This window comes from Primulina huaijiensis, chromosome 14, assembly GCF_012295235.1.
Source record: "Primulina huaijiensis isolate GDHJ02 chromosome 14, ASM1229523v2, whole genome shotgun sequence".
Lineage (NCBI taxonomy): Eukaryota > Viridiplantae > Streptophyta > Magnoliopsida > Lamiales > Gesneriaceae > Primulina > Primulina huaijiensis.
In genome coordinates, this window is record NC_133319.1 from 2,224,434 (window position 1) to 2,237,129 (window position 12,696).

The following is a 12,696-nucleotide window of genomic DNA, read 5'->3' on the forward strand; positions in this document are numbered from 1 at the left end:
ATAAATCGGTACATCTTTTTTATGTTTCTTGTGTCATGGTTAGAGTTTAGGCTTGCTCATATCACATATTATTTGTACTCTGTCCACATTGTCAAAGTTTACATGTCCTTTACAACAATACAAAAAATCTTATGAGATCGTCTCACAGTCAATTTTATGATATAAATCTCCTACCCAACCAACATATGAAAAAATTTATTTTTTATGGCAAAAATATTGTTTTCCATATATAAATCTATGATATCGTCTCATAAAAGACACTCTTACAATAGTCAAAAACTTGTGTGAGACGGTCTCACAGATCGTATTTTGTGAGACAGATCTCTTATTTGGGTCATCCATGAAAAAGTATTACTTTTTATGCTAAGAGTATTAATTTTTATTGTGAATATCGGTAGGATTGACCAGTCTCATAGATAAACCTTTGTGATATCGTCTCACAAGATATCTACTCCTCACAATAATGTAGATTGTGAGATTTTATCACCTGAATTGATATTTCTAAATGTGTTGTTGCAAATTTAAATTGGAGATATTGAGAGGATATGTTGTTACAATGACATTCTTGGTTTGTAATTTTTTTTTAAAAAAAATTGCACCTCATTTTATAAAATGAATTAACTATATTAATCATTAAGAGACAATATTATAAATGTATTAATAATTAAGAGACTATATTATCAACCAAAAAACATGCACATATTTTGTTATGCACATAAGACAACATTGTTTTATGATAATCTTTCGATTTATTCGAAGTGCACTAAAGATAACGGTGGCAGGTTCCGAAAGTTTTTTTTTTTTTTTTTTAAAAAAAGACGACACTGTTCTATACCTATATTTATTTATTTTGTAATTTGAAAATTTTTTTTTAATATAATTTGAATGAACCCACGTGATTCGTGCTAGCCTGCATAAAACTAAACATAAGAATTGTCTCTATCATAATTTAAAATATTGTTCTTCACAAAATATGAATTTGAGTGCGCGTGTGCACGCTCTTCCACACGAGTAAGTCAACATTTCCACATTGAGCAAATAATAGGATGTGGCAAGGTCCACGAAAAGCTACTGACCATCTAGTTTGCACGTGGCATTACCCCCTCCACCGTGGAAATCAAATATAAGTCGGCATTGTCCGGTCCATTACATTGCACCTGAGTCATTCGATGCTGCCCTTAAACATCGAAATTTCCAAATCGTAACAAGTTAGTTTTATCCTCAAAATATGTTAAATTTTTTTTTAATGTGCCTTGCAAACATTAAATCGTCGACAACAAATCATTTACAACGATTTATTGTGATAAAAAAGTGACAATATTTCTAAATATGATGATACCCCGACGGAACCAGGGTCATGAATCTGGGTCATATATAATCCTAAAATAACTCGGAGTACGGAAAGTTTTTAGTATTATTACCAGATTCTATCTAAAAACCTTTCACTGACTGAGCATCAAAGTGATCACGTCGGAGAATCTTCCGACGCCCATTAACGTTCTTTCTACCTTGAAAGTGCAGGTCCAGGTATCTAGATAACTATCTCCAGCTCATCAACCTGACCCGGTGCTATCGTCCACAAAACTCTTGTCCGATTCACCTGGTCATCATCATATGATATTATGAAATATCCGAACTCTATCATTTTCCGAATAATTAGATCAAAGTGTATTTTTACAACGATATAATGATTACAATATTCTTATTTTACATTTTTTATGTCGACAAAATCACAAAAAGTGAAAATTTAAGTAAGCATAATTTTTTAAAAAAATTAAATATGTTTAGAACCTCATATTTTTAAAATCAAGCATAGACTTCTTAATTAAAAAAAAATTAACAGTGATTTTTAAAAAACAGAAGAAAAATATAATTAACCTACTAATATTTGTAGTTATTTTTATGTTTTTGGACATTTTTGGGAAATAGAAATTTAAGCTCTGGCAATAGCACAAACTACCCGCGCAACGGACAAAGTCATATGTGGCAAGTATCATGGCAATCCAACAGTACGACTAAACCTATTTAAAAACAGAATTAATTAATAATATTTGATGTTTGATACTTGGAAGTGGCCCCCAAAACACAGAGAAGACCCCCCATAAAATGGCGATCGTCTTCCAATGCTGGAGCTTCTCCCCCTGCTCCGTTTCCCAATTTAATGGTAGTTGGCGGCGGCGAGTCATTGAATGGACGGCGGAGAGCGCGAGAAGGAGGAGGACTGGGTGGGGTTGCCGTCGGCGCTCCAGGGAATCAAACTCGTCGATGCACCTGTTCTGTTCTTTGTCGTTTCTCATAAGGCTTTCCGGTCAGAGCTGTCTTCGCTCCGCCGGGGAGCGACGGAGGCTGCCGAAAATGGGGGATGTAATCGTGAAATTGTTGTTGACCTATCGCGGAGGTTGGAATTCTTGAAGCTGGTTTACAATTATCACTGTGCCGCTGAAGACGAGGTCAGTTTGGGACCAAATTCTCACTTATTTATCTAACGAATTATAAGATGTGATTGTGGATTATAGATTCCTGTTTCAGCAGTGTCATCTTAATGAATGTGAATTAAATCGAAAGGATTTCTTTTGGTGCAAAGAAGTTGACCTTGGAACATACTTGGATAGCTGAGCTAACTAAGCAAATCGGTCGTTTTTTTTTACTATTTATATCTGATTTTTAGGACTCATCCATTCATTTCTAATGTTAACTTTGCAATCCGATTGAAAGCAGGTCATGAACGGTTAACAAATATTTGTAAAGAAGTGATTAAATTTAGAAATTATTTAGAAGTGATGAAAAATCACAACTGAAGTATTTAGAAACAAAAGTGAAAAGTTGAAAACCCCTGGATAGTTTTTGATAAGTAATTAACTATAATACTAACTACTTGTTAAAATTACTTTTGTAGAAACAAAATCAGCATACCACAAGATTTTGGATTTCAATTAAATTAAACAGAAGCTAATGCAAAATACGTGATTAAGAAACACACAAAATTGATTTTTAAGCAAAAAATCAACAATCAATTTTTTAGTGATTGTAAACACTCCTTAACTTTTTAATGCCTTGGCTCTTAGTTCGCTCTTGGTTCCAAATAACTTTTACACAACATTTGGGTCCAATACCGAGACGATCAAAATGAAAGTGACGAATAAACAATATTTAATTTATCTAATTAGTAAATACAAATCACATTCTCGTCTAATCAACTTAACTTATTGGGAGTTAGTATAATCCATAGTTATTACATGGGGTGTATCAACGCCCAAGATGCAACCCTTATTCAGGGGCATGCCAAGGGCCAGTCCTTCAGCAGCTCGTTACTCAGTCATTAGGCCCCTGTGTTGGTACATCTTTAAGGTTCAGTGCGTATCTTGAATAAAAAGATTGCATATTTTAAGCGAAATCTAATATGTTAGTCTTTCATATTTGCTTGTAGACCAATTAATATTGTTTTACTGTTGCTCAATATCAGATAATATGTGACACTTTTCTTAAGACACCAAATTCTAAAATATTATTATCAAGTGCACCTCAATTCAGTGAGGCCCACACCTCAAAATTGCCTCTTATTTTCTCGTGCCTCTAATAATTGTGGTATTATTGGCAAAAATATACTTAAAAAACGTTCCTATACCTGTACTTTCTTCAAGTTTTCATTTATAACCAGACAAGTATTAGAATGAATTTAAACTCCTAACGTAATTTTTTTATTTTCCGACAGGTTATATTTCTGGCATTAGATCAACATGTAAAGAATGTGATGCCAACATATTCACTTGAACATAAATCTATTGATGATGGATTCAGGTCTATCTTTCATCTCTTGGATAGCTTCCTTAAAAAAGATGAAGGAACTTCACAGATGTTTCAAGAGCTTCTTTTTTCCTTGGGTACTGTCCAGGCGATGATTTGTCATCACATGGAGAAAGAAGAACAACAGGTGATTATAAGAATATTTCGCTTCACTATTTACTGATTTTTGTGTGAAATTTTGTTTGGATTAACGAACCTTGCATATGAATTCTGCTGTTTGGGAAACAGGTTCCTACTCTATTCTATGGGAATTCGGTTCTTACAGTATGGTGCACACATGTCCCGAAATTTATGCGTTTCTAGACAACTTAATGTTTTATCGTTCCAGATGGAAATATGTTATTGAAGAATTTGAGGATATGCTAGTTTATGGAGAATAATTGAGAATAGTAACATAACTAATCCATTTTGATAAAGTTTTAGATAGAATCCTTTTTTATATTTACCATCCTTTTTTGTGTGAAATTTTGTTTAGATTTGTCTTGGCTCTATTAATCGACTTCGGCCATGTACGTGTCAATTTTTGCCACTGCGCACCCCCTCCCCCGACATTCTCACCTACTTGCATGTGAATGCAGGTTTTTCCCCTGTTAATGCAGAATTTCACCTCTGAAGAACAGGCTCAGCTTATCTGGCAGTACATGTGCAGTGTTCCTGTCATACTGTTGGAGGAGTTTTTGCCATGGATGACATTTCATCTTTCTTCGGACGAAAAACTAGAGGTCCTGGATTGCATAAAGGCTGTCATATCTAGAGAAATACTACTTCAAGAGGTAAAACCTATGCGAATTTTCTGAAGGGATGCAGGGTATTTTCCTTAATAACTGTTGTTTCCATAGGTGGTGGTTTCCTGGCTTCAACATGATGAGAGATCTTCTTCTGATCCCGGCAATATATGTGGGAAAGGGTATCAATTTTTGAATGAATTATACAGATCCAAGGATATCCTCGAGCTATATCCTCATCATATTCTGCAACGTGATAAAGTATGCTCAATCGAAGCAAGTGGTGCCGAGGTCCCTATCAACAGTATTTCTCATTGGCACGCTGCTATGAGAAGAGACTTCAATCAAATTATTGAAGAATTGTGTCTGATAAGAAGTTCAGATTCCTTTTCAACCCTTCCCCTGGTCATTGTTCATTTAAAATTTTCTGCAGATGTACTGATCTACTATAGGTAAGCTTCTTGACTTCTTAGCCTTTTTTGTATGTTTCATCAAGGCTTCTGGAATTTTCATCACTATTAACATGGAGATGTATGGAAAAATATTTAAAATCTATGTGTCATAAGACATTTTTTGTATTTCTATGTCTATGCGCACATGTAAAAGTTATATTTTATGTTTTCTGTTTGATTGCAGCAATTCTTTGGACAAAATCTTCTATCCACTGTTTAGTGAACTTGCCAAAAGCAACCTACCCCCTTGCAGTCGACTTGTTGAAGAAAGTCAGATCGAATGCCTAAGAAGGTTGCTGTTTTTCGAACTTCAAAGTTCGCAACAACCAGAAAGCTTCATTGAGATGCTTTCCAAAGAATTGGAGTCTCTTGTTGAGGGGTTGAACAAAAACCTGTTTGTTCTTGAATCAAAGGTACTAATTATTATCATACTTTATTTTTACAGTATGAGCCCATTGTTAGTTTTATTTCTTTTAATTTGATGCACTTCCAGTAGTTCTTTGGTACAAATTACTGCCCCAGAGTTAAAGTTTGAAGCATGGTATATTTTTGAAATTTCACCGTGTACAAATTTAGCTTTACAAGCATCTATTTTTACTTTGTTATCAAGAATAAAATCAAAAAATTAGGCCAAATATTATACGGTACCTCGATTCATTTGATATAGGTTGGGTTGTATAGAAGGCATTCTTCCGTGGGAGGTCAGCTATAAACTTTGTGGCTATAACACATTATGCCAACATCTCATGAATTCAACTTGAGTTGAATACTGCAAACCAATTCTTGATTCATGGTTCATAGTTATTGAAATTAACCATATTTTTTAATTGGAAAAACTCTGTTATTCAAACACACTCAAATTCTTATATACACCCCTACTTGCTCACCGCTGCATACACACACGCAAAGCAAAAATCAAATTATTTTCCATGATGCCTTAATCTATCTTATTGATACTTAGTGGTTGAACAATGGTCTATTTTACCTCCATTGACTTATTTTTCAATTTCTTCCAGGTTTTTGCATTTCTTAGCAAGAATTGCTCCCGAGAAATGCAACTGTGGTTACTATACACAAGCCTTCGCATGATGCCCCTTGGGTTGCTAAAGTCCACTGTCAGCTGGTACTCTGCTCATTTTTCGGAGAATCAGTCCAATTCTATTATGGAGAACATGGTTTTGGAATGCCCTTTGATCGATAAGTCTTTCATCTCTCTTCTGTACGAGTGGGTTCGCGCAGGTTCTTCTGGAAAGACCTCTGTCGCAAAATTTAGACAAACTTTGCAAGAAATGTTAAACGGTAGAAGCTATTACTTGGTTGAGCAAATCAGGCAGAGTTCTGAATTCTCTGAAAAGTTTCCAGATCCAAGTTGGGATATTAAGGAGAAGAAAAGTGAAGTTAACCCTTCATCTTCTTCCTCTGTCACAACGGCAATGCATTATGCATCGAATTATTGTGTGGTGAATTCGCATATATTATTCCCTCGGATTTTTGAAAGAGTACACCAAGTTCAAACACGTCCTGCCGAATCTGGACATACTTTCCTTTTATCTCTTGAGTCGAGACCAATGGACCACATATTTCTCATCCATAGAGCTTTCATAAAAGATCTGGAATATCTCGTGTCCCTTTCATCTAACCTGGCTGCAGATTTTGGGTTGTTTGCTGACTTTGAGAGGCGGTTCAACCTTTTGTACAATATGTATCAAATTCATAGTATTTCAGAGGATGAGATAGCGTTTCCAGCTCTGGAATTGAAGGAAGCGCTTCAAAACATCAGCCACTCATACAGCATCGATCATAAATTGGAAGTTAAACAATTCATGAAAACTAACATGATCCTAAATGAGATCTCTGATCTCCATGATGTGGCCAGCAATGAAACTGGGCTGTTGCAGTGCCAACAATTGTGCTTACAGCTCCATGATAGTTGCTTATCCCTGCAGAAAGTAATATCTGATCATATATACCGAGAGGAAGTTGAAATTTTTTCAAGATTTAGGGGATGCTTCTCTGCTTCCGAAGAAGAAAAGATTGTAGGACACATGCTTGGACGAACAAGGGCAGAACTACTACAGGAAATGATACCCTGGCTGATGGCATACTTAACTTCTGATGAACAGAAAGCCGTGATGTCTTTATGGCACAAGGTTACAAGAAATACAAAGTTTGCTGAATGGTTGAGTGAATGGTGGAAAGGTGTGACAGGATATTGCTTACCGATGATTACAAAGGTATCAAAACCTTCTCCTCCTTTGGACGCTGATCCCCTGGAAGTTGTTTCAATGTATCTTCTGAGTGAAGGTACTCCAAGTGAAAAGAATACAGATGACAGAGAGGCACAAAAAGAATTTTCTTTTGAAACTTTTGAGCAGTCTGGATCTTGCATTGTTGATGAAACAACAGTGGGAGACCAAGATGGACACAGATCTCAAGATTTGATCCAATTTCAGAACGAGGTTGACCAGAAGAAATGCAATGAAACAAAAGACAGATTCCAGGGTGATGGAAAAAAGCTTCCAGTAAAAAAGTCTAATGAATTGAGCCATCCAAATCACCCTCTGGTTATGAATCAAGAGGAGCTGGAAGCTACGATCAGAAGAGTATCTCGTGACTCTAATCTGGATTGCCAGAAAAAATCATATGTTATTCAGAATTTACTGATGAGGTAAGCGTTAAATCATCATTTCATGTCCAAATGTCATGTGAATCCCTTGGGAATCTTCATAGTAAACCGTCTTAAGTGTCAAGGTTATAAATATTTATGGTGTCAACATACCCTATTAAGGTTGAGTAATGACGCCACAAAAATGTGCTTTCTCCCCGAATTCTTAAGCTTTAACATGTTACTAAAGTCGTGTTAACTGACACCATACACTATATTGTTTTTGACGTTTTTTTGGAGGTGCTGCTGGCTTATGTCTAGCAAGTACTGCCACCTCTAGTTGACAGAAAGTTCTTATTAAATAAATTCACTTGCTTAAATCTCTCACACTATTGGTCATAGGTTTCCCCCCCTTTTCTAGGTTTGACTTGTTTTTTGATTTCATACAGTCGCTGGATCGTAACACAAAAGACATCTAGAGAAGATACTGTGACAAATGATAAGGAAGAAATTCCAGGTCTAAGTCCATCCTATCGGGATCCTCTAAAACATACTTTTGGTTGCAAACACTACAAGAGGAACTGCAAGATCTTGGCACCATGCTGCAATAAACTATACACATGCATTCGGTGCCATGATGATGATGATGAAATAACAGATCATTGTATTGACAGGTTGGACTAGCATGAGTGGTTAGCAATCCAATGTGTATTTTTCTTGTTGACATCGATTCAGCATTGCTCATTTTTGTTCCCTCATGCTGCAGGAAGACTATAACAGAAATGATGTGCATGAAATGCCTGAAAATACAACCAATTGGCCCCAAATGTACCACAAGTTCTTGCAATGATTTTTCCATGGCTAGATTTTATTGCAGCATCTGCAAATTGTTTGACGATGAAAGGTGAGATAAGGAAGTCGGCCTGATTTTCATTGAAATACTTGACTTGATGCTTTTCATTATCTTGTTTCAACAACTTAAAAATTAATTGTGTCATGAGCAAGTAGAGGCTTGAAAGGCAGTTTTCCTTTTAAATATTAAAGAGTTGCAAATGTATTTGTGGAGAGAAGCATCATACAAATTGGAGTCTATGTTGCCTCCAAATTTATAAAATAAAAGTCGTCCCGTAACTTTGTGGCTTTGAGGCAGGTACACAAGGTTCTGGTACTATCTGGATTCAAAGAGCCATGAAAACCTTTCTTTTCATTTTCATGGGTAACTCCAGTACAATCATAATATTGGCACGTGACCATTATAACTACTTGAAACTAAAGATAAAACTCGGAGAATTGGTAAAGGCAGAAATCACATACGCAAGATTCTGGCGATTGCCGCCACTGAAAAGAAGTCAGATTTTGACATGCAAAAATCTCATTTTTGTGATGAGCAAATACATATTGAAAGTATATTTGAGAAGCATAGAACACAGTTTAATAGTTTCCTAGTCTTTTGAAATGCCAAAACAAGCAATATCTCATGTTGTTCAAGTTTGATCAAAATTCTGATTTCTAGAGGTAGTCCTGACAACCGTTAACTTCTGAATTTTCTGACTTCAAAATAATTATGTACAGGCAAATATACCATTGCCCTTACTGTAACTTGTGTCGAGTAGGGAAAGGCTTGGGATTTGAGTACTTTCATTGCATGAAATGCAATGCTTGCATGTCGAGGTCTCTCTTTGTACACGTATGCAGGGAGAAGTCCCTTGAAGAGAACTGTCCTATCTGCAATGAATTTATATTTACTTCGTGCTTTCCTGTGAAGGCACTTCCATGTGGTCATTCGATGCATTCGGCATGCTTTCAGGTGTTTATCTTCTTTTGAACCTTTTGGAACTTCTCAAATTTTTTTGTATTTTAACATCTCTAATCCTATTGTCAGGAGTACACTTGTTCTCAATACATCTGTCCAATTTGTAGTAAGTCACTGGGTGACATGCAGGTTAGTTCATCTTATTTCTTATAATATTTTGTTTTATTAACTGTTTCATCTGTGACCGATTAAAAATTATTTTTTGTTCTTTTGATCACAGTTTTAATGTCCTACTATATTAGTCAGTGAGTCACAGCAGACTTGTCATTACCCAAAAAGACATCATTGTTAACTACTTGTACTAACCACAAATTTTTTTGTAGCTAGTCAGTAATACTAAACTATCAACATTGGGCTTTTAACCTCATTGTTGCAGGTTGAAGTCCTGCTATAACCAAACCCACCTTATGCTTTTCTGTAACTTGTACTAATTCATAGCTTCAAAGATGACTTGTTGGCTTTTGGACTCCTCATCTTTTAAGTGACACAGGGGGGGCGGGGGGGTATCGTTTTAGAGGCATTTCCCATATTCGTAATGGTAGTTAGTTTCAGAACTGATTTGGGGATGCAGGACATAAATACTGTAGCTATGTAAGGACCTTATAACTGTTTATGAAGCAAAGAAATTAAAACAGAGTTTCCAAAAGTTGATAACTGAGTTCGAGGTTGATAGAATATATCTTGTTGGCTTTCTCGAGAATACCTTTTATGGTTCTCTCTGAATATCAACCTCGGTGGCTATATTCAGTTTATTTCCCCCTTTGAATTTGATTTTTTTATGGATTTCAATATGTTTACGGGACCATAAACATATTGAAATCCATGAAAAATTTCCCTGCCACTTGCTAAAGAATTGAACAGGACATTTATAGAGCTCGTGAAAAAGGAGATTGTATGTTTATGTCATTAATCATCTCCCGTTGTATTCATCTGTTGAATATATCCGATAATTTGGCATTTGCTAAGGTTAAAAAATCAGTTGTCCCCTTTTCAGGTGTTTTTTGGGATGCTAGATGCTTTGTTGGCAGAAGAAAAAATTCCTGAGGAGTATGCTGGCAAAGTACAGGTTGACTACATTCTATTTTACTTCTATGTGAAAGTGATTGAATATCTTAGCGTTAGTAATGGACTGTTAGATTCTATTTGCAGGCTATATTATGCAATGATTGTGATAAAAGAGGATCTGCTGCTTTCCACTGGCTCTACCACAAGTGCCCCAATTGTGGTTCATTTAATACCAGGCTTGTGTGATTCAAATCCTTCACAAGTCTGGAATTCTTTAAAGCATGGTTGAATAGTCCAGTGAGATTCATGAACCATGCATGAATCAGTTACATGTTTCAATATATAAATACAACTTAAGCTAATATATAATGTTCATTCTCTTGTAGAGAGATTTTGGGATTCTAATTAAGTGGAAGTCTATGTACAAATTTTGAATTGTGAATACGATTACTGTTGAAGTTTTCAGAGAGTAATATTGAACAATTAGGAAACATTGATTTTTTTTTATTATTATGATCGTTCCCGTGCTTTATGCAAATCATGTATTATTTATTCTCTTCTCTAACACTGTTAGTTACTGAGTTATTTAATATGCAAAAGTTGATTTCTGGTGAAGCATCATCGCCATGAATAGGTCCTGAAGCTTGCTTATACCTGCTCATTTTCTTGTGTTAACTCCATCTTCTTCTTAATCTGGCCTGAAGAAAAGCCGATTAGAACTGCTCTATGCCTAGTGCTCAGATATTTTGCTACGAGGAATGCTACGTTATGTTGTTGGAGAGGAAGAGTGTTCTGCTTTTAGTGTCACGTCCAAATGTGATGAAAGTTTTATTATGTAGTTGGTTTAAATACGATATATAATAATATTAGGGATAACGAAAACTTGAATGTGAAACAAAAATGATTGTATAAAAGAACGTGAATGTAAGTTGAAAATGCGTTTTTGGGAAAAAATTTGAAATCAATGTCGCTATGCTTGTTATCTTTCCAGAAAATGTTTCATTCCCCACAAAGATAAACATAGGTGTTGCAGCCACTACGAACTAGGCACATAAAGTTTAGAGAAAATATTTTTGTGGTACAACATATTTACCTTTTTCGATTTTGACCCACTAATTTATCAATTTTTTTATATTGGTACATTACTTTTTCATATTCGACTATTTTGGTCAATTATTGCCCGAGTTACCAATTCTTTTCGGAAAAAGTTGACGAGACGGTGTGTGAAGCTGCCATGGCTAAAAAATTGAGATTTTTTTGTCCAGTAACATGTTTTTTTTAGGTTTAGGTCCACTAACTTTTCAATTTTTTTTGTATTAATACGATAATTTCTAAATTTTAGCTCTTTTGGTCCATCTAACACCAAATGTTCATTTTTTTGGGTCAAAAAACGTTGATTAGACGGTGACTAAAGCTAAAGTTATAAAAAATTTGTGGATTTCTTGATTTGGAAGAGAAACGAATTTATTTAGAAGCAAACTTTCTACCGCGTGTGTTGTTAATATTGTTGTACCTTACAAAAACAATGACGTGAATTAAAAGCACACTGCGAACATTACTTTTTACGACATGCGCATGTATGCGCTGTTAATAACATTATATAAATGACTGAGTTCATAAAATGCATATCGTCAATATTGTTTTTTTACAATGTCCACAATTATATAAATGACGCTGTGAACTACGTGATGTCGATGCTATTTCATCGGCGTGCACTGCACGCTATCGATGTTATTTTTCGCGGCGTGCATACACGTTGTCGATAATATTTGATTTTCAAAAGCTTTTAACTGCACAATGTGCAGTGCACGCGTGCTGCAAAAAATCATTTTTGTTGTAGTGTTTTATGTATTCCACCATAATCATTCAATGATTGTGACACTAAAATGTTATTTAACAATCATTTAGTTAGCGTTTTTTGGCAAATATTGAAAATTTAAATCGTAGATGGACCAAAATAGTCGAAATTCAGAAGTTATTGTATCAAAACCAAAAACTGAAAATTTAGTTGACCAAAACAAAAAAAATGACAAACATTTACTGCACCAAAAAATATTTTCCCTATTAAGTGACGTCCTAGTTGGCAAAAAATCAAGAAATGCCCAATTTTTTAGCCACATCAGCTTCATCCATCATCTCGTCAGCATTTTTCGGTGAAAATTGACAACTCCAAGAGAGAATGTACCAAAATAGCCGAATATGAAAAGATAAGGTACCGAAAAAAAAAAATTTTGACAAGTTAGTGGACCAAAACAAAAAATGGTAAAGATAATGGATGAAAAAAAACTATTT

General features: G+C 35.2%; 1 protein-coding gene across 3 annotated transcripts; it reads left to right on the forward strand.

Annotated features, from left to right (window-relative positions):
• The first annotated feature begins 2,070 nt into the window (after positions 1-2,070).
• Positions 2,071-10,956, forward strand: LOC140957061 (zinc finger protein BRUTUS-like At1g74770). Of its 3 annotated transcripts, none has more exons than XR_012171577.1 (12): positions 2,071-2,450; positions 3,713-3,931; positions 4,383-4,577; positions 4,644-4,981; positions 5,166-5,394; positions 5,998-7,649; positions 8,036-8,260; positions 8,353-8,490; positions 9,352-9,393; positions 9,469-9,528; positions 10,394-10,465; positions 10,549-10,956. XR_012171577.1 is itself a non-coding variant. In XM_073414134.1 (12 exons), exons 1-12 carry the CDS (start codon positions 2,190-2,192, stop codon positions 10,648-10,650), a joined length of 3,726 nt encoding a protein of 1,241 aa, XP_073270235.1. In that variant the 5' UTR covers positions 2,071-2,189; the 3' UTR covers positions 10,651-10,956. The 3 variants fall into 3 exon arrangements, 2 of the variants coding, with proteins under 2 accessions (XP_073270235.1, XP_073270236.1); XM_073414134.1 differs by having other exon boundaries at positions 9,159-9,393; XM_073414135.1 differs by lacking the exons at positions 9,469-9,528; positions 10,394-10,465; positions 10,549-10,956 and having other exon boundaries at positions 9,200-9,393.
• Positions 10,957-12,696: the final 1,740 nt, after the last annotated feature.